This window comes from Centropristis striata, chromosome 7, assembly GCF_030273125.1.
Source record: "Centropristis striata isolate RG_2023a ecotype Rhode Island chromosome 7, C.striata_1.0, whole genome shotgun sequence".
NCBI lineage: Eukaryota > Metazoa > Chordata > Actinopteri > Perciformes > Serranidae > Centropristis > Centropristis striata.
Genome location: NC_081523.1, coordinates 2,732,041 through 2,754,829, shown reverse-complemented (window position 1 = coordinate 2,754,829; position 22,789 = coordinate 2,732,041). Strand labels below are relative to the sequence as shown.

Here is a 22,789-nt window from a genome sequence, read left to right as displayed (position 1 = left end):
TAAAAAAATCTTCAAACATTGTGAAGATTCTCACAGAACATTGATGGATTGTTTTCAACTTCCAAATGTCACTTATTTGTTTTGCAGTTGTTAGTCTCATAATAAACATCCGGTTCAACGGTTCATTCAGCAGATTCATGAGCAATTCATTTGTAATGTACTGAATGAAGAGTTACATTAATACATATGAAAACATTGTGATGCCATCTGCTGGTGACTTAATAACATTACAGCATTTCCTGCTGTTAACTGATCCTGTGACAGAAGTGATAGGAAGTGAAAGCAGATTTTGACATTGTTGACGGTGCTGAGACGCCATAACAGGGAGTGAGCTCTCCGTAGGAAAACACACATTTGGAGTATTTAATGCAGTTTTGGGCAGTAACTTGGTGAGTCTTGCTTTTTAATTTAGATACCAACACAAATGGCTGAGAAAACTGCTCTTGTTGAAAGTTACCTGAGCTGCCATGTGTGTTCAGAGACTTTCAGAGATCCTGTGTCTCTGAGCTGCAACCACAGCTTCTGTTCAAGCTGCCTGAAGAAATTCTGGGAACAAACTAAAAACAAAAACTGTCCTATTTGTAAAAGAAAAGCATCAAAGGATCCTCTTTGGGTGAACTTTCCACTGAAGGAACTGGCTGACTCCTTGGCTGGGAGACAGAAATCTGGATCATCTGAGACAGAAAAAGAAGAGAAGAAGCTGGAGGTGGTGTGTAGTAAACATCCAGAAGAGCCTAGATTGTTCTGTAAGGATGAAGACAAAGCTGTGTGTCCTGTCTGTGAGTTTTCTCTCCACCAGAGTCACAAAGTGGTTCCTATAGAACAAGCAGTCAGTGACCTGAAGGACCAGCTGAAATCTGACTTACAGTCTCTGCAGGACAAGAGGGACAAATACAAACAAGTGGAGGAAACATACAATGAAGTGAGCCAACAGTCCAAGAAGCAGCTGTTGTCCACAGAGAGACAGATCAGAGCAGAGTTCAACAAGCTCCACCAGTTCCTGAAAGAGGAAGAGGAGTCCAGACTGGCAGCTCTGAGGGAGGAAGAGGAGCAGAAGGGGAAGACTATCAGCAGAGAGATGAAGAGGATTCAGGAGCAGATCTCCTCTCTGTCAGACAGTATCTCTGCTGTTGAAGAAGAGCTGCAGAAACACAAGGTGCCATTCCTCAGCAGTTATAAAGCAACTCAGACCAGAGCCAGAGTCCAGTGCTCACTGTCAGATCCACAGCTGCTCTCAGGAGCGCTGATAGATGTGGCCAAACACCTGGGCAACCTGTCCTTCAGAGTCTGGGAGAAGATGATGGAGAAGGTCCACTTCACTCCTCTCATTCTGGACCCAAACACTGCAAACCCCTGGTTCTATCTGTCTGATGATCTGACCAGTGTGAGACAGGGAGACACAAAGCAGCAGCTTCCTGATAATCCAGAGAGATTCACTTACTATGTCAATGTTCTGGGCTCTGAGGGCTTCAGCTCAGGGAAACACAGCTGGGAGGTGGAGGTGGGAAATCATCCTGTCTGGACTGTAGGTTTGGTTAAAGAGTCAGTTGACAGGAAGGGGAAGAGATGTCTTTCACCAAAATATGGAACCTGGTGTTTATGTCATCAGAGAGGAAAATACACTAATGGAGCTGAGACTGTCAGAGTGAAGAAGAGTCTCCAGAGGATCAGAGTCCAGCTGGACTATGACAGGGGGGAGGTGTCCTTCTACGACCCTGAAGACAAAATGACTAACATCTACACTCACAGAGACACTTTCACTGAGAAACTCTTCCCATATTTTGGTATTGGACGGGCTGGTGATGCTAAAACTGCTGATATCAAAATCTGTCCAACAGATTTTTCTCTGTAATGTTCAGGAATGTTAATGTTTGGTCAGACTTTATTCTGATTTCATCATCTATCTAGATCTCAGTGGAATCATTTAAAGTAAAAAGTTGTAAATATAAACTCAATACTGGAGCTGCATTACAGGTGATAAACGTTCATACAGGTTTAAATCAGTTCTAATGTTTGGATTTTAAGAAACAGATTCAGTGTTTTAGTGACAAAAGTTATAAATAACAATTTATCCTGATTATCAACATTTACTTTTAAATAAAATATTTTAATATCTTTTATCAGTTTTAGTTTTTTATTTGTTGGGTTTTTTGAGAAACTTTTTAGTTTATTCAGTTATTTCAGTTTTGCATCTGTTGTTTATTAAATGTTGCAATGTTTTATTTTCATTCAGTCTTTAATTCTTACACTGCTTATTCATACTGTAGATTATATTTTGTAGTGTGCACATGGTGAATAACATGAATGATAAATGTCAAATTTGTGATTAACAAAAAGGAAATACCAGCAGAACAATTTAGTTTGTTTCATCAATCAAATATATTAAAAATAATCAAATGTGCATCAGATGGATGCTGCTTCACATGATGTGTAATTAAATCAGCAGCAGTTTAATTTACAGCATGCACAAAACTGATCAGTAGCATGAACCTCCAATTGGAATTTAGTTTTAGAGTTGGTAAGGTCTTGGAGGGCCTTGGGTAGTGCAAAACTCTGAGGATTGTCAATTTGATACAAATAAAGTAGATCTCCATAACAAATTAATACAAAATTAAATGTATTTTTCTAAATCCAGTCCTAGGACAAGTTTTGACAAGTCAACGAGGCCCAGCACTTTTTTTAAGGCAACTGGAAAAGAAGAGGTCAGAAGTCAATAATGGCTTTAGTTAAAGTGGCAGTAAGCAGAATAAAAAGGCTTGACATATATTATACATAATATTAGAAGGAACGAACCCTTCAGTTGGAGCCAAATCTTCCTTTTCTTGTATAATTGTGATGGGCCCCACTCAGTCTAAAGTGAGAATCACAACACCATGAGCGTTAACCAACTCTGATATTAACTACAATACATTTTGTTGGAATGGAAACCTACCCTGATGAAGCCCCTGTGCTGGGTGCAGCTTCAGTTTTGTCAGGAAGATGAAAGCCCACATTTTTACTGGGCTGTTACCTGGGAACCTAAGGGCTGAGACTTGGAAGGATAGCTAGGAACCTTGGGCACGGGCCGGTAGAGAGGCTGCTGGGAAGGGGATACAGGCCGGTAGAGAGGCTGCTGGGGAGGGGGCACAGGTTGGTAGAGAGGCTGCTGGGAAGGGGATACAGGCCGGTAGAAAGGCTGCTGGGGAGGGGGCACAGGTTGGTAGAGAGGCTGCTGGGAAGGGGATACAGGCCGGTAGAGAGGCTGCTGGGGAGGGGGCACAGGTTGGTAGAGAGGCTGCTGGGAAGGGGATACAGGCCGGTAGAGAGGCTGCTGGGGAGGGGGCACAGGTTGGTAGAGAGGCTGCTGGGAAGGGGATACAGGCCGGTAGAGAGGCTGCTGGGGAGGGGGCACAGGTTGGTAGAGAGGCTGCTGGGAAGGGGATACAGGCCGGTAGAGAGGCTGCTGGGGAGGGGTCACAGGTTGGTAGAGAGGCTGCTGCAGGGGATACAGGCCGGTAGAGAGGCTGCTGGGGAGGGGGCACAGGTTGGTAGAGAGGCTGCTGGGGAGGGGGCACAGGTTGGTAGAGAGGCTGCTGGGGAGGGGGCACGGGCTGGTAGAGTGGCTGCTGGGGAGGGGGCACAGGCCGGTAGAGAGGCTGCTGGGGCGGGGGCACAGGTTGCTAGAGAGGCTGCTGGGAAGGGGATACAGGCCGGTAGAGAGGCTGCTGGGGAGGGGGCACAGACTGGTAGAGAGGCTGCTGGGAAGGGGATACAGGCCGGTAGAGAGGCTGCTGGGGAGGGGGCATGGGCCGGTAGAGAGGCTGCTGGGGAGGAGATACAGGCCGGTAGAGAGGCTGCTGGGGCGGGGGCACAGGTTGGTAGAGAGGCTGCTGGGAAGGGGATACAGGCCGGTAGAGAGGCTGCTGGGGAGGGGGCACAGGTTGGTAGAGAGGCTGCTGGGGAGGGGACACAGGCTGCTGCAGGGGATACAGGCCGGTAGAGAGGCTGCTGGGGAGGGGGCACAGGTTGGTAGAGAGGCTGCTGCAGGGGATACAGGCCGGTAGAGAGGCTGCTGGGGAGGGGGCACAGGTTGGTAGAGAGGCTGCTGGGGAGGGGGCACAGGTTGGTAGAGAGGCTGCTGTGTCCAGCACTCTAGCAACATGGGCCACAAACGCTCTAGTCTTTGGGTGTCCTAAGAGGTCGTTTTGGGGTAGCCAGTCCAGCAGCAAGGTGTTGTTGCCCTGGTTGGACGGTCTCTTCCCAGTATGCCTCCAGATGACCTTCTGAGGTAACTGGGTGAAAGCAGCAGCCACGTGTTCTGCTACCTTTTCAGGAAGACTCCCCACCAAGGTCCCCAAGCTCATAATTATGACTCCATCCTCCGCAGAGCTCTGCACAAAGTCCTCCAGATGTTGAGGAAGTGGCTTGGAGGGTTTGCACTGAAACCCGCCCATGTAAACGACGTTGGGCATGGTGGGACGATGGAACTCAAAGGTGAAGTCGGTTCTCAACAACCAAATATCTGCCGCCTGAGCGAGCTCTTTGTAGTGGACATCAGGACCAAAGTGACGCTGGACAAATGGTTTGTAGAGAGCCTCTTGTAATGTCACGCGGTTATTAAGTGTCATTAAGGCAAAACAAACATTTTTCACCCTTTGCCAAAAAGTCATCTTGTCAGTCAGTGCACTGCCTGGTATGGAAACATATGAGGTGGGCGAGGGGGCAACCGTGCAATGTCCATCTGACAAGATCGTCCATCGTACATTGAAGACCAGCGGGAGCCCCAACCGTTGAGCCAGGAGAACCCCTCCGCCGAAGCAGGGGTCTGTCAGAACAACATCGTACTTTGCCTCTTGGAAGTACTGCATCAGTTTAGCATCCTCAAACATCTTTGTCATTCCATCGACCAAAGCTTTGTGAGCGTGATACATCATCTCCATGAACTCCGCTCCAGTTTTGACAAACGCTGAAGTGTGGAAGCCTCAAGGTAGCTCCTGCATTTTTGAGGTGAAATCTTTCATGTTGCTCTCGTCAAATCCAGTGGAATCGTCGAGAGTGATCGACTGGTAGTGATGGGACTCTGCTTTGATGGACCAGCTGGTTTTGGGTCAGATCACTGTGATGTTGTGACCTCTGGAGTGGAGCTCCTGGATGAGGACCTTCATGTTGACCCAGTGGCTTCCATCCACTGGAAAAACAAGCACTTTCCCTCCATCAGCACTGGGAAGAGAGTAGAGCAGTGCAGCCAGTGTCACCAGTCTGAACTGGGTCATCTCTGAGGTGAAGCTGGAATCATAAAAAGAAAGAAGAGGTACAATAATAACAAGGAGACGTTAACTGAACTACTGTGATCCGGAGGGTTTGAATATTTACTGTAGATTGTTCACTCTTTCTCATTATTATTTTTTCTATGTTAAAGAGTTTATAATAGAAGTCTGTCTGTTTAAGCTGCTACACATAAATCATCCAGAGTGTTGGTGTGATGTTAGTTTCATGTCTATAAATGACCCAGAATGACCAGCCCGGTCTCAAGAAACGACGACGATGATGATGATGATGATGATTATGCTGGTTTTGTCAGGTTTCACAGATTCTGCATGTGTGTTCCTGAACTTTTTTCTATCTTTATAATCTTTAAAAACCTCGCCATGCAGAAATGAAGCAGTCAGCGTGTTTTTCTATCTCGAACTGTAGTAGGTGGACCCCCCCCCCCCCCCCCCCTTGGAGAGCTCTCTGTTTACCACGTCGAAAGAACTACACTTTTATTTTCCTCGCTGAAGAAAAATACAATACAACACTCATGGCTGCGGAGTCGGTCACGCACGTGTCTGCCTGGTAGAACAGGAAAAACAATACACACACCTTCCCAGAATGCCCTGCTGATGTAGCCACGAAAACCCTAGCCCCTCCTAGCCTGTAACAATTGTTTCAAGGATAAATAGAGAATTAGTCAATGATGGATGGCTTATGTTGAGCAGCTGAACACATTTGAACGAAACAGTCAGATTTCAGGCAGGATAACATCTTATGGAATTAATTCAGTTTATACCAGTTCAAAACAGTGTAACTATATCTTATAGATAAAATCATGTTACTCCCTGCTACCTGGTAGGAAAGAATCCACTCTTAGGCTACATGTAGCTCAACAACTCTTGTTTCTCTTCTGCAGAGATAAAAAAATCTCATTGACGAGCCTTACACTGACTGTTGTGCAACATGTGGGTCAAAGGTCAACACAGGTGGTTTAATCTGAAGTGACTGAAGCTGTGATATTTCACTGCAATTATAGTTTGAAATCATCAAACAGAGACATGTCAGGCTATGACAAATATTTCCTGATGGTTATAAGAGAAATGCTGCCAGGATGGAGAAGCTGCACAAACACAAAGAACTCAACTAGCATGACTTTTTCTCCAATCAAGTATGATTTAATCTCTATTTTTTTGTGTTTTCTGTGCACTGCAGGAAGAGAAACTCCCATCAGAACACTAAACAAACTGATGTGAAAGTATTTTCCTCAGTTTTTTTTGTGTTATTCTGGGTTTTACTTTAGAAACTGAAACCACAATAAGATAAAAAATATTTTTTAACAGTTTGAGGCTGAAGACATGTTACTTTGTAATATTTACACCTCCATTATACCTCTCCACTCACTGCTTTCATCATATTTATACATTTTAAACATTTCAAGACATCAACTGAATATCTTTGTGTTTTTTTCCCATTTTTTTATATTGTGCATTTGTTCATCTTATGAAGAAAATATTTCAGCAAATGCACGATTAAATTAACTCATATCATAATGTCAAAAAGAGGGTGAAGAGTTTGCATGAATGAGAGTGAAAAATGTGCCAGAAAGCAAAACATTAATAAAATACAGTCGAATGAGAGAATTCATACAGACACTAAATCCTAAATGTGACACATTAAATGTACTAATGTAATAATATTGGAGAAAAAGTCATTTTAGTGGGTTTGCTGGGACATATCATAAGTGACGTATGCATTTGTCCACTTTATCTTGTGATGAAAAGGAGAATATAAGTTCATAACAACTTTGCTTCTTAGTGAAAGTTAGAGGAGTGCTTTAGAGCTGGTCCAACTGATGAAGTAAACACACATTGACATGTTGGTAGAAACTGCTCCCTGTCACATGTTCCTGCTGGCTGGAAAACAAAAATGTTGTTCAACTTGTTAAGTTACAGTCGAACTATCAAAATGTTCACGCCTCACCGGAGGATTTTGACATTGTTGATCAGAGCTGAGACGCCACTTTAAAGAAAGAAATCTCTGCTGAAACACACGTTTGGAGTTCATCAACTGAAGAAGTGAAGAGACTAAACGTTGGTGAGTCTTGCAGACTGAAATATAACTCCTTTTTGACATTTGATACTATTTTGTATTTCTGTTGACTTTGTTCATGTAATGATAATCATTTATCCAATTTATGATGGGATGGACTCGAGTCCTTTTTTTTCTCCTTGAACACGAGATAAAGGGTAAAAAATTATGATAGATGAATGAGTAAACAAATGAAAATGTGTGAAGAATAACTTGGCAAACTGCACAGTATGAGAAATGTCAAATGAGTTAGATTAAAAACTCATCATGTACCTGAAGTTTAATTGAGTGACAAACATTGAATTATCTGTCTGAAATAAACAGTCATGCTGACATGTTGGCAGAAAGTTTCCTGTTGAGTGAAAAATATAATGTTGTTCATCTCTTTATAGTGTCAGTCAGCCTGTTGAAATGGGATACTACAACCTTCTGCTTCTTTGTGGCATTTTGAGGACGTTTCTATTCCTCTAAAGTGAAGCTGAACATGAAGAGTCACATTTTTTTTTGGACACCTTTGGTTTGTTCTGGCTGTAAACCAGCTACATGTACAAGGAAATTGTCTTCTTTTAATCAAGAGGAAAATATTTGACTGAGTTTCATTCCGGCAACAAACTCACACAACAACATTTCTTGATGTTAAGTCACTCTGTGGGAGGAGTAACAGAAACTAGTAGAGCAGATTTTGACACTTTTGATCAGAGCTGTTAGTCACTTAAAGGAGTGAAATCTCTGCTGAAACACGTTTGGAGTTTATCAACTGAAGAAGTGAAGAGACACGGTGAGTCCTGCTGACTGAAATATAACTTCAGTTTAAAATGGCTGAGAAAACTGCTCTTGTTGAAAGTTACCTGAGCTGCCATGTGTGTTCAGAGACTTTCAGAGATCCTGTGTCTCTGAGCTGCAGCCACAGCTTCTGTTCAAGCTGCCTGAAGAAATTCTGGGAACAAACTAAAAACAAAAACTGTCCCATTTGTAAAAGAAAGTCCTTAACTGGTGAACCAGCTGTAAACCTTTCACTGAAGGAACTGGCTGACTCCTTTGCTGGGAGACAGAAATCTGGATCATCTGAGACAGAAAAAGAAGAAAAGAAAAAAGAGACGGTGAGATGTAAACATTCAGATGTCCCTAAACTGTTCTGTAAGGATGAAGACAGAGCTGTGTGTCCTGTCTGTGAGTTTTCTCTCCACCAGAGTCACAAAGTGGTTCCTATAGAACAAGCAGTCAGTGACCTGAAGGACCAGCTGAAATCTGACTTACAGTCTCTGCAGGACAAGAGGGACAAATACAAACAAGTGGAGAAAACATACAATGAAGTGAGTCAACAGTCCAAGAAGCAGCTGTTGTCCACAGAGAGACAGATCAGAGCAGAGTTCAACAAGCTCCACCAGTTCCTGAAAGAGGAAGAGGAGTCCAGACTGGCAGCTCTGAGGGAGGAAGAGGAGCAGAAGGGGAAGACTATCAGCAGAGAGATGAAGAGGATTCAGGAGCAGATCTCCTCTCTGTCAGACAGTATCTCTGCTGTTGAAGAAGAGCTGCAGAAACACAAGGTGCCATTCCTCAGCAGTTATAAAGCCACTCAGACCAGAGCCAGAGTCCAGTGCTCACTGTCAGATCCACAGCTGCTCTCAGGAGCGCTGATAGATGTGGCCAAACACCTGGGCAACCTGTCCTTCAGAGTCTGGGAGAAGATGAAGGAGAAGGTCCACTTCACTCCTCTCATTCTGGACCCAAACACTGCAGCCTACTGTCTCTATCTGTCTGATGATCTGACCAGTGTGAGACGTGGAGACACAGACCAGCAGCTTCCTGATAATCCAGAGAGATTCACTAAGTATACCATTTTTCTGGGCTCTGAGGGCTTCAGCTCAGGGAAACACAGCTGGGAGGTGGAGGTGGGAGATCATCCTCGCTGGGATGTAGGTTTGGTTAAAGAGTCAGTTGACAGGAAGGGAAAGATATTTGTTTCACCAGAATATGGATTCTGGTGTTTAGTTCTTCAGAATGGAAAATACACTAATGGATCTGGTCAGACTGTCAGAGTGAAGAAGAGTCTCCAGAGGATCAGAGTCCAGCTGGACTATGACAGGGGGGAGGTGTCCTTCTACGACCCTGAAGACAAAATGACTCACATCTACACTTACAGAGACACTTTCACTGAGAAACTCTTCCCATATTTCTGTATTGGAAAGGCTGGTGATGCTAAAACTGCTGATCTCAAAATCTGTCCAACAGATTTTTCTCTGTAATGTTCAGGAATGTTAATGTTTGTTCAGACTTTATTCTGATTTCATCATCTATCTAGATCTCAGTGGAATCATTTAAAGTAAAAAGTTGTAAATATAAACTCAATACTGGAGCTGCAATACAGGTGATAAACGTTCATACAGGTTTAAATCAGTTCTAATGTTTGGATTTTAAGAAACAGATTCAGTGTTTTAGTGACAAAAGTTATAAATATTAATGATCCTGATTATCAACATTTACTTTTAAATCAAATATTTTAGTATCTTTCATCAGTTTTAGTTTTTTATTTGTTGGGTTTTTTGATGAATTTTTCAGTTTATTCAGTTATTTCAGTTTTAGATATGTTGTTTTATTAAATGTTGCAATGTTTTATTTTCATTCAGTCTTTAATTCTTACACTGCTTCTTCATACTGTAGATGATATTTTGTAGTGATCACATGGTGAATAACATGAATTATTAATGTCAAATTTGTGATGAACAAAAAGTAAATACCAGCAGAACAATTTAGTTTGTTTCCTCAATCAAATATATTTAAAAAAATAATCAAATGTGCATCAGATGGATGCTGCTTCACATGATGTGTAATTAAATCAGCAGCAGTTTAATTTAAAGGTTTGTGTTTATGTATTTCCAGTTTCTTTATATAAACGAGTCAAATAGCCATTTCACTGTACAAAAATATACAAATAACTACAAATACGCATCAACTTCAACATTTGTGGACGGCTGGGAATTATAATAATGATACAAATTGATATTTTCTTTTGTAAAATCAAATTACAAATTAATAAATTGTACATAAAGAATCCAGAATCATCTTCATACGGCTGTGATGAAGGTAAATGTGAGAAAACGTGAGAAATAAAGCATGGCATGTTTAAAAAGAGTTGTGCAACTTGTTTATTTTTAATGGAGTTTAAAAGATTTAAAAGATGGTTCAACTTTTCCCTCCTACACATTCACCACATTATAAACTGTAAAAACAGCAGTTCAAAGGTTAAAAACTAATAATTTACAACAGTCTCCTGAACATAAATCTATATTTTTCACTTCTAGACGTGAGAAAAACCAACAGAGGAGCAGAATGGTTGCAGCTGTTGGTTAGTTTAGTGATGTGAAGTTGTAACAGTGTGTTGATACTAAAGTGTGTTCTAAACAGCCTCATTGAAGAGAGGGAGGACTGAGGGTTGCTACACAGAGATGGAGTGAGGCTGTCTACAATCATTTGCTCTGAAGGAGAATGAAGATGTTCACTAAAGATTAGTTAGAGTCAGTCAGCAGGACTGTATAATGCTGACTCAGTGTGTGAAGGCTGCACACATGGAGAAGCATTTCCAACAAGACAGCTCTGTTTCAGAAATGCTTCCACTGCTACATTTGACTCATTTTGTCTCCTATTTAATGCAGTTTTCAGAGACAACATGCTCACATGTGCATCATGTCACCAACATGACTGAATGGACAGAATGTGGACAGTATGTGGCTGCATGGACACATTTTACTTTGATACTTTGATACTTTACTTTGTCACCTGTTCAACTCTCCAAATACTGGAACATATACTTCACATCATATGTGATATGTGTTAATATTACGGTAATCATATTTATATTATATATCATATTTATACAATATTCTTGTCCTTTTGCACATTCTACTTATTTACATATTCTTAAACTCTTAGTATATTATCTATTGTATGTATATCTTGTATAGTCAAGTATGTATATGCATATATAATGCCGGTACAATATATCATATTATATCATATCTTGTGTGTGTGTGTGTGTGTGTGTGTGTGTGTGTGTGTGTGTGTGTGTGTGTGTGCATATGTTTACATATATAGTGTTGTGTATGTATGTATATATGTATATATATTTATATTTATACATATATATATATACATATGTTTACATATTGTGTTGTGTATGTATGCACTGCACACCCTGCACAGGCTAAATATATGACACATTGCTATGTTATTATTATTATTATTATTATTATTATTATTACTACTACTACTGCAATTATTATTATATACATACACTGATGCCATTACTATTATTACTATATACTGTGATATACTACTATTATTATACTGGCCTTATTACTATTATTATTACTCTTACTATTACACTATATATATATATATGTATATATATATATATATATATATATATATATATATATAGTATATGCTGTCTGGTCACAATAACATTATTACCATCATATCATCAGTATAATTACCATCATCATCATCTATTTACTTCCTGTAAACGACACAAGATGGAGACAAAGTGCACATTTTGTTAACAGCCGTCTCATTTTGAACACTGAACATTTTGTTTCTGTCACTTATTTACATGCATATTATTGTTTGCTGCACAGGTTGATGGATAGAAACACCTTTTAACACTTTCTGATAGTTTCACTTTCAATGTGAACCCTTCCCCAGTGACCAAACAGAGACAGAGAGTATCAGGACTCAGGAAATGTGTCAGAAATAGGTACGGGTACCGAATTCTGTACTTTTATAGGTACCGACCGAATTCCGTCGGTACTACCGAATACCGATTCATGTAAAATCAAACGGTACCATGTTTCGGTACCTTAACGGCGTTAACTTTAAACTGATCATTGATTTCAACCTGCTTTCATTTAACATCTTTGATTAACAAGCGCACTATTTTTTCTGTTTTTATTTACCTCCTCATCTTGTCCTGTCTGCTCACCGCGGCCACTAGCTGTTGCCCTCTTCCACCCCGGCGCAGTACGAACAGCCGGCTCTAGGCCTGCTAGCCGCCAGCTGCTATCTCTCCAATGTCTCTACACGGGCTTGGCCTTCGTCTGCCTCCAGATTGGACCTTCCTTACTCCATTTGCTTTCTCCATTCTTCTGTAGATCAGTCATTAGCAGCTAGCAGCTAGCTGCTGCATCTCTGGTCCTCCGCTAATACTCCGCTCTTCAACTCAGGAATATTACATGCCACTTTACTCCAAACTGCCTCGCTGAAATTAAATCCCTCGGACTCCTGCGTCATCCTCGATATGTGCACAGAGCAGCCCGACTCAACTTTGTTTATTCCAACCATGCCACGCCCACAATACTGTCTGACCGGTGCTGCGCCGCACAGCTACGACGTCATCACAACAAATCACACGTGCACTTGCAACCTTTTTTTTTTTTTTCTCCTCCGTGCACTTGCCACCTGAGAGCGCTCCTGTGCATTCTTTGATAACACTGCAACCTTCATGTTACAAAATGCACGTTCACTCAACAATAAAGCACTGCTCATCCTGGATTTTATATTGTTTTGATATATTTTTTAAAGTTTATATTTTGAGAAATAAATATGTTGAATTGAAAAAATTAGATTTTATTATAAAAAAACAAATTAACATTTATTACCACATAAACAAATGCAAAAGTGCCGAAAATAGGTACCGTTGAGTACCGGTGTCGGTACCGTATCGGTTCAAATGTGAAAGGTACCCATCCCTATCCAGAGGTGACTTAATCACTTAGCGACAGTTTCGACCGTGATCACATAACCGACGGATTACACACGGGAAACTCAACTGTGGCCGCCGTCGCTAACTGCACAACCTCAGCAGCTGATCAAAACAAAGCAGCATAGCGAATTATGATAAACATAGCGACCTTGAATTACCCGGCATCGCTAACTGTGCACAGAGTGTCTGGTGCTTGTTGTAAACAAACAGAGATCGCTAAGTGAACACCTCCTGCAGCAGCAGCACACTACTGCTACAGAGCTAACTGTTAGCCTATTAGCACATACACACTGTACTGCTACAGAGCTAACTGTTAGCCTGTTAGCACATACACACTGTACTGCTACAGAGCTAACTGTTAGCCTGTTAGCACATACACACTGTACTGCTACAGAGCTAACTGTTAGCCTGTTAGCACATACACACTGTACTGCTACAGAGCTAACTGTTAGCTTATTAGCACATACACACTGTACTGCTACAGAGCTAACTGTTAGCCTGTCAGCACATACACACTGTACTGCTACAGAGCTAACTGTTAGCCTGTCGGCACATACACACTGTACTGCTACAGAGCTAACTGTTAGCCTGTTAGCACATACACACTGTACTGCTACAAAGCTAACTGTTAGCCTGTCAGCCTGTGACGTCATTCTGGCTGCTTGCTGCTTCTCCTCCTTCTCCTCCTCTTCTTCTTTTCCTTTTACTGCCCCCACAGGTCACAAATAGAAGTTTGGATAACTCACAAATCTCGCGAGACTGACTTTTAGCGCGACGAGAAATATCGTTGAGTTTAATTTCGCAAGATCTCGTCACACCCCGAGCAGTTACTGTACATGTTGCTGTCCTCTATTAGAAGGTGAATGTGACCCACTGAAGAAATGATCCACAGTGTTTTCCAACAACACTGTCCAGGACTTCCTCACAGTTTGAGCAGGACATGACCATGTGGAATGGGATCTGGATAGACACATGTACAAAAATAATACATTTATATATGTAATCAGGAATATTAATACAGTCAGGTTGTGGGTTTTTTTTCACATCAACATACTGTAGAATGGGTAGAGTTGTTGATACATTTTCTATCAGCTGGTAGAGCTACATGGTGGCTTCCTCCCACAGTCCAAAGACATGCAGCTCAGATTTAATTGGTGGCCCGTAGGAGTGAATGAGAGCGTGAATGGTTGTCTGTCTCTATGTGTCAGTCCAGTGATAGTCTGGAGGCCTGTCCAGGGTGGACCCGCCTCTCTCCTGATGTCAGCTGGGATGGGCTCCAGCCCCCCACGATACTGAATGAATGAATGAATTCATGTTGAACTTACAGTAGAAAGGTGGTGGAAGAAGTACTCAGATCTTTAACAGTAAAAGTAGCAATACTATCGTGTAGAAATACTCTTTTACAAATACAAGAACAAAAGTATCAGCATCAAACTTTACTTAAAATACTAAAAGAAGAATAAATATTATCATTCTGAATGTTCCATTTCAGTATAATAAATCTTATCGGATTATAATTAGTGATGTAATAATCAAGCTTATAATAGTTTGGGATTTTTCATTAGTTTTAGTTTTAATTTCATTGTGATTTTTTGTTTTCAAATTCAGTTAGTTTTAATGAGTTTTTTAGAGTGAGTTTGCTAGTTTTAAATTGTTTTTATTTCTGAGAAAATGCTTAGTTTTAGTTTAGTTTTCGTTAGTTTTAGTGAACCACAAAATACATTTTCAGTTAGTTATCGTTTGTTCAAAAACTCTCATGTTTATTTATATTTCAGTTATCGAAAATGTTTTTTCAATTCTAGTTTTCGTTATTTCGTTAGTTTTCGTTAACTTTAATAACCTTGGTAATAATGTGATTCACTTTAATGTTGCAGCTGGTAGAGATGAAGCTAATTTTACTTATTTTAAATACTGCTGGGTAGCATGTGCATTTCCCCTGGACAGCAATACAGTTTTATCTAACTTATAATAATAATAATAATTAGGGCCGGGACTCGATTAAAAAAATTAATCCAATTACTTAGAGGCTTTGTAATTAATTAATCGCATTTTAATCTAATTTTAATCGCATATAGATATTTGACCTGAGAGCAGTGAGAAGTAATTTTTTTCACATGGATTTTTAGTATACCATTGAATAATGACTGAATACATAAGCTTAAGCAACAAAAATAGTGTTTATTATTATTATTTTTTATAGCGTCCACGCTCGCTGCTATATGTTTAGCATTGAGGTGATACTTGAGGCTGGATGTGCTGCTATGGTGATATGTGAATTCCTTGTTGCCTAGCAACACAACCATGCTCTTATGGACGCTTCCATCCGTTGGTTTTTAGTAACTAAATGTCCCATCATCCACGGGGCCAACCAAAGGTCTCATCAGCTTCTTCCTTCATGGTCACTGTGGTTTGTTGTTGTCTCAACTCATCAACGCTAGTTGGTGCTCCAGTATAATCGGTCCTCCTGAAACTCATCCAGTGAGAAACGTTCCGCGGTGCAAAAATAAGTGTGATTAAAATGCGTCAATTTTTTTAACACATTAAATTTTGTGTAATTTATTCATCTTAATTAACGCGTTAAAGTCCCGGCCCTAATAATAATACATCACCATTTATTTTTTGATTATATTTTGTATCATTAATCTCAATGAACTGAAGCACTTGAGTCCAGTATTTGATTAAATGTCCTCAGTCTCTTTCCACCACTCTGTACAGTCCATTGAGTCGTTTCTGTCACAGTCTGCAGCAGATCTGCACTTTTCTTTGTTTTGTGACTGACCTCACACTGACTGTTGTGGGTCAAAGGTCATCATTCACAAGTTTTTCTCTCTGAACAGACTCATAAAACAGATCACCGTCACTGCAGCTCTGACAGTTTACTGCATTTATAGAAACAAGTGAATAAACAGAGACATGTCAGAGAGACATGAAAAACTTTTCCTCCTGGTTTTAAGAGACGTGCTGCCATGTTGGAAGAGTTACAACAAAATCAAAGAACTCATCGACTCTCATGTTGACAGCTCTTGTTTCTCTGTTACAGATTTGTAAAAGAAGAAAGAAAGTAGAATATCTGGTCATGTTTCACTTTGAAAGCTGCAATTATAATATTTTTAAATCTTCAAACATTGTGAAGATTCTCACAGAACATTGATGGATTATTTTCAACTTCCAAATGTCACTTATGTGTTTTGCAGTTGTTAGTCTCATAATAAACATTCAAATGGTTCATTCAGCAGATTCATGAGCAATTCATTTGTAATGTACTGAATGAAGAGTTACATTGATACATATGAAAACATTGTGATGCCATCTGCTGGTGACTTAATAACATTACAGCATTTCCTGCTGTTACCTGAACCTGTGACAGGTGATAGAAAGTGAAAGCAGATTTTCACATTGTTGACGGTGCTGAGACGCCATTACAGGGAGTGAGCTCTCGGCTGGAAAACACACATTTGGAGTATTTTTATTGCAGTTTTGGGCAGTAACTTGGTGAGTCTTGCTTTTTAATTTAGATACCAACAGAAATGGCTGAAAGAGCTCTTGTTGAAAGTTACCTGAGCTGCCATGTGTGTTCAGAGACTTTCAGAGATCCTGTGTCTCTGAGCTGCAACCACAGCTTCTGTTCAAGCTGCCTGCAGAAATTCTGGGAACAAACTGAAAACAAAAACTGTCCTATTTGTAAAAGAAAAGCATCAAGGGATCCTTTGGTGAACTTTCCACTGAAGGAACTGGCTGACTCCTTTGCTGGGAGACAGAAATCTGGATCATCTGAGACAGAAAAAGAAGAGAAGAAGCTGGAGGTGGTGTGTAGTAAACATCCAGAAGAGCCTAGATTGTTCTGTAAGGATGAAGACAGAGCTGTGTGTCCTGTCTGTGAGTTTTCTCTCCACCAGAGTCACAAAGTGGTTCCTATAGAACAAGCAGTCAGTGACCTGAAGGACCAGCTGAAATCTGACTTACAGTCTCTGCAGGACAAGAGGGACAAATACAAACAAGTGGAGAAAACATACAATGAAGTGAGTCAACAGTCCAAGAAGCAGCTGTTGTCCACAGAGAGACAGATCAGAGCAGAGTTCAACAAGCTCCACCAGTTCCTGAAAGAGGAAGAGGAGTCCAGACTGGCAGCTCTGAGGGAGGAAGAGGAGCAGAAGGGGAAGACTATCAGCAGAGAGATGAAGAGGATTCAGGAGCAGATCTCCTCTCTGTCAGACAGTATCTCTGCTGTTGAAGAAGAGCTGCAGAAACACAAGGTGCCATTCCTCAGCAGTTATAAAGCCACTCAGACCAGAGCCAGAGTCCAGTGCTCACTGTCAGATCCACAGCTGCTCTCAGGAGCGCTGATAGATGTGGCCAAACACCTGGGCAACCTGTCCTTCAGAGTCTGGGAGAAGATGAAGGAGAAGGTCCACTTCACTCCTCTCATTCTGGACCCAAACACTGCAGCCTACAGTCTCTATCTGTCTGATGATCTGACCAGTGTGAGACGTGGAGACACAAACCAGCAGCTTCCTGATAATCCAGAGAGAAACACTAGATATTCAGATGTTCTGGGCTCTGAGGGCTTCAGCTCAGGGAAACACAGCTGGGAGGTGGAGGTGGGAGATCATCCTCTCTGGAATATAGGTTTGGTTAAAGAGTCAGTTGACAGGAAGGGGAAGAGATTTCTTTCACCAAAATATGGAACCTGGTGTTTATTGCATCGGAGTGGAGAATACAGTAATGGAGCTGATGAGACTGTCAGAGTGAAGAAGAGTCTCCAGCGGATCAGAGTCCAGCTGGACTATGACAGGGGGGAGGTGTCCTTCTACGACCCTGAAGACAAAATGACTCACATCTACACTCACAGAGACACTTTCACTGAGAAACTCTTCCCATGTTTCAGTATTGGACCGGCTGGTGATGCTAAAACTGCTGATATCAAAATCTGTCCAACAGATTTTTCTCCGTAATGTTCAGGAATGTTAATGTTTGTTCAGACTTTATTCTGATTTCATCATCTATCTAGATCTCAGTGGAATCATTTAAAGTAAAAAGTTGTAAATATAAACTCAATACTGGAGCTGCATTACAGGTGATAAACGTTCATACAGGTTTAAATCAGTTCTAATGTTTGGATTTTAAGAAACAGATTCAGTGTTTTAGTGACAAAAGTTATAAATATTAATGATCTTGATTATCAACATTTACTTTTAAAATCAAATCTTTCATCAGTTTTAGTTTTTTATTTGTTGGGTTTTTTTGATGAATTTTTCAGTTTATTCAGTTATTTCAGTTTTAGATATGTTGTTTTATTAAATGTTGCAATGTTTTATTTTCATTCAGTCTTTAATTCTTACTCTGCTTCTTCATACTGTAGATTATATTTTGTAGTGATCACATGGTGAATAACATGAATGATTAATGTCAAATTTGTGATGAACAAAAAGGAAATACCAGCAGAACAATTTAGTTTGTTTCATCAAAAAATAATCAAATGTGCATCAGATGGATGCTGCTTCACATGATGTGTAATTAAATCAGCAGCAGTTTAATTTACAGGTTTGTGTTTATGTATTTTCAGTTTCTTTATATAAACGAGTCAAATAGCCAATTCACTGTACAAAAATATATAAATAACTACGAATATGCATCAACTTCAACATTTGTGGACGGCTGGGAATTATAATAATGATACTAATTGATATTTTCTTTTGTGAAGGTAAATGTGAGAAAACGTGAGAAATAAAGCATGGCATGTTTAAAAAGAGTTGTGCAACTTGTTTATTTATTATCGAGTTTAAAAGATTTAAAAGATGGTTAAACTTTTCCCTCCTACAACTTCACCACATTATAAACTGTAACAAACAGCAGTTCAAAGGTTAAAAACTAATAATTTACAACAGTCTCCTGTAGGGATGGGTACCGAATTCGGTACTTTTATAGGTACCGACCGAATTCCGTCGGTACTACCGAGTACCGATTCATGTAAAATCAAACGGTACCATGTTTCGGTACCTAAACGGCGTTAACTTTAAACTGATCATTGATTTCAACCTGTTTTCATTTGATGTCTTTGATTAACAAGCGTGCTGGCGATCGCACCATTTTTTATTTTTTTATTTACCTCTTTGTCTGGTCCTGTCTGCTCACCGCGGCCACTAGCTGCTGCCCTCTTCCAACCCGGCGCAGAGACGAACAGCCGGCTCTAGGCCTGCTAGCCGCCAGCTGCTATCTCTCCAATGTCTCTACCCGGGCTTGGCCTTCGTCTGCCTCCAGATTGGACCTTCCTTACTCCGTTTGCTCTCTCCATTCTTCTGTAGATCAGTCATTAGCAGCTAGCAACTAGCTGCTGCATCTCTGGTCCTCCGCTAATACTCCGCTCTTCAACTCAGGAATATTACCTGCCACTTTACTCCAAACTGCCTCGCTGAAATGAAATCCCTCGGACTCCTGCGTCATCCTCGATATGTGCACAGAGGAGCCCGACTCAACTTTGTTTATTCCAACCATGCCACGCCCACAATGCTGTCTGACCGGTGCTGCGCCGCACAGCTACGACGTCATCACAACAAATCACACGTGCACTTGCAACCTTTTTTTTTTTTTTTTTCCTCCGTGCACTTGCCACCTGAGAGCGCTCCTCTGCATTCTTTGATAACACTGCAACCTTCATGTAACAAAATGCACGTTCACTCAACAATAAAGCACTGCTCATCCTGGATTTTATATTGTTTTGATATATTTTTTAAAGTTTATATTTTGAGAAATAAATATGTTGAATTGAAAAATTAGATTTTATTATTAAACAAATTAACATTTATTACCACATAAACAAACGCAAAAGTACCGAAAATTGGTACCGTTGAGTACCGGTACCAATTCCCAGGTACCGGGTATCGGTACCGTATCGGTTCAAATGTGAAAGGTACCCATCCCTAGTCAGAAAGCATGATTTTAGTCAATTTTTCATATTATTGTTTGCTGCACAGGTTATCAGCATTTATATATTCTTATATATATTTAAAAAATAATCAAATGTGCATCAGATGGATGCTGCTTCACCTGATGTGTCATTTAATCAGCAGCAGTTTAATTTACAGGTTTGTGTTTATGTATTTCCAGTTTCTTTATATACACACGAGTCAAATAGTCATGTCATTGTACAAGAATGTATACAAATACAAAAAGCTCATTGAGGAGAAATAAAAACTAACTACTAACTAACTAACTAAGCAAAGAGGGACCGAGCTAAACTCTGAAGAGGTGAAAACACACAAATAATCCTGATGGTGCTTTTCTTTGCATTATAAGCTAGCTAGGCTAGCGTTGAAACACTGAGGTTAGCCAGTCAGCTAAGACACAGAGGTGACTAGAAAATGATGAAACAAGTTACATTACATTTACAGTAAATGTTACATGTACTTGTAGTCCAGAGGCTGAAATATGAATTTAATACTATTTATTAGCCATCATGCTATAGTGTAATTTATGTTTAATGAGTACAAAGTTTAATGAGATCAAATATGAAACTGAAATAGATGTTTTTTGCTTTTAACTCTATGGAGTCTTGGACTATTTTGTGTCTTTTTTGGTCATTTTGTGTCTGTTGGGTCTTTTTTAGTTATTTTGTGTCTTTTTTGTCATTTTGTGTCTTTTTTAGTTATTTTGTGTCTTTTTTGGTCATTTTGTGTCTTTTTTTGTCATTTTTTGTCTGTTGTGTCTTTTTTTAGGTTTTTGTGTCTTTTTTGTCATTTTGTGTCTGTTGTTGTGTCTTTTTTTTTTAGTTATTTTGTGTCTTTTTTGGTAATTTTGTGTCTGCTGTTGTGACTTTTTTGGTCATTTTGTGTCTGTTGTTGTCTTTTTCTGGTCATTTTGTCTCTTTTTTGTCTTTTTGTGTCGTCTGTGTCTTTTATGGTCATGTTGTCTCTTTTTTTCTAGTTATTTTGTGTCTTTTTTGGTCATTTTTTATCTGTTGTTGTGTCTTTTTTAATTTTTTTGTGTCTTTTTTTTTGTCATTTTTTATCTGTTGTTGTGTCTTTTTTTGTTGTTGTTATTTTGTGTCTTTTTTGGTAATTCATGTGTCTTTTTTTGACGTCATGAAGAAGTCGCGCTCAGACGCTTTTGTGGACTCCAGAGGGTTAAACAAAGTTGAACCATAACATTTACTATGGTCTTTGAATGCATCTGTAGCGGTCCCGGCTTGGTTTCTGCTGGCAGATATAAGGATAATCCTCTGATAGGAGTTTCTGAAATGATGAGACAGAAATCAGCGAAGCAGACCTGTTGCTCATTCTCCATTCGTTTGGATTATATTTATTTACAGATTCAATGTTAACCTTTTCACTGCGAGCATGAATTATTTCAGTTATTTCTCTGCATTATAACCACATTTGTATAACATTCACATTTCCAAGAAAATAAACTTAGTATTACACTAAAATAAACATTTTCCCTTTGAATCATGTCATCTTTCTATCATCAATCATGTTTGCTCTTCTCCCTCAAACACACATCATCTTTTTCCTCTCATGGAAAGAGTATTTTATTTGTCATAGTTGTACATGTTACAAGTGTTTACTTAATCTGACAGAATAAATCTCCCTTGCAGTTAGGCAATTTCATATTTGCACTATAAGAATACTATAAACTATAATATTATTTTACTTTGTTTAAAAGCAAAACACATCTATTTCAGTTTCATATTTGATCTCATTAAACTTTGTACTCATTAAACATAAATAACACTATAGCATGATGGCTAATAAATAGTTTTAAATTCATATTTCAGCCTCTGGGCTACAAGTACATGTAACATTTACTGTAAATGTAATGTAACGTGTTTCATCATTTTCTAGTCACCTCTGTGTCTTAGCTGACTGGCTAACCTCAGTGTTTCAACGCTAGCCTAGCTAGCTTATAATGCAAAGAAAAGCACCATCAGGATTATTTGTGTGTTTTTACCTCTTCAGAGTTTAGCTCGGTCCTCGGTCCTCTTTGCTTAGTTAGTTAGTAAGTAGTTAGTTTTTATTTCTCCTCAATGAGCTTTTTGTATTTGTATATATTCTTGTACAATGACATGACTATTTGACTCGTGTGTATATAAAGAAACTGGAAATACATAAACACAAACCTGTAAATTAAACTGCTGCTGATTAAATGACACATCAGGTGAAGCAGCATCCATCTGATGCACATTTGATTATTTTTAAATATATATAAGAATATATAAATGCTGATAACCTGTGCAGCAAACAATAATAGGATAAATTGACTAAAATCATGCTTTTTGACACATTTCCTGAGTCCTGATCCTCTCTGTCTCTGTTTGGTCACTGGGGAAGGGTTCACATTGAAAGTGAAACTATCAGAAAGTGTTAAAAGGTGTTTCTATCCATCAACCTGTGCAGCAAACAATAATATGCATGTAAATAAGTGACAGAAACAAAATGTTTAGTGTTCAAAATGAGATGGCTGTGAACAAAATGTGCACTTTGTCTCCATCTTGTGTCGTTTACAGGAAGTAAATAGATGATGATGATGGTAATTATACTGATGATATGATGGTAATAATGTTATTGTGACTGGACAGCATATAATAATAGTACAGTATATATATATATATAGTGTAATAGTAAGAGTAATAATAATAGTAATAAGGCCAGTATAATAATAGTAGTATATCCCAGTATATAGTAATAATAGTAATGGCATCAGTGTATGTATATAATA

At 39.6% G+C, this 22,789-nt stretch overlaps 3 protein-coding genes and 1 pseudogene across 3 annotated transcripts; 3 read left to right on the top strand and 1 right to left on the bottom strand.

Annotated features, from left to right (window-relative positions):
• The first annotated feature begins 294 nt into the window (after positions 1 to 294).
• On the top strand, positions 295 to 2,463 carry LOC131974249 (nuclear factor 7, brain-like). Its single transcript, XM_059336488.1, has one exon. It carries the CDS (start codon positions 425 to 427, stop codon positions 1,850 to 1,852), a length of 1,428 nt encoding a protein of 475 aa, XP_059192471.1. The 5' UTR covers positions 295 to 424; the 3' UTR covers positions 1,853 to 2,463.
• Positions 2,464 to 2,995: 532 nt separating this feature from the next.
• On the bottom strand, positions 2,996 to 5,258 carry LOC131974355 (uncharacterized; annotated as a pseudogene).
• A 2,805-nt stretch (positions 5,259 to 8,063) lies between these two features.
• On the top strand, positions 8,064 to 9,843 carry LOC131974246 (nuclear factor 7, brain-like). The gene has a single exon (XM_059336485.1). It carries the CDS (start codon positions 8,136 to 8,138, stop codon positions 9,564 to 9,566), a length of 1,431 nt encoding a protein of 476 aa, XP_059192468.1. The 5' UTR covers positions 8,064 to 8,135; the 3' UTR covers positions 9,567 to 9,843.
• A 6,683-nt stretch (positions 9,844 to 16,526) lies between these two features.
• On the top strand, positions 16,527 to 18,277 carry LOC131974250 (nuclear factor 7, brain-like). Its single transcript, XM_059336489.1, has one exon. It carries the CDS (start codon positions 16,606 to 16,608, stop codon positions 18,028 to 18,030), a length of 1,425 nt encoding a protein of 474 aa, XP_059192472.1. The 5' UTR covers positions 16,527 to 16,605; the 3' UTR covers positions 18,031 to 18,277.
• Positions 18,278 to 22,789: the final 4,512 nt, after the last annotated feature.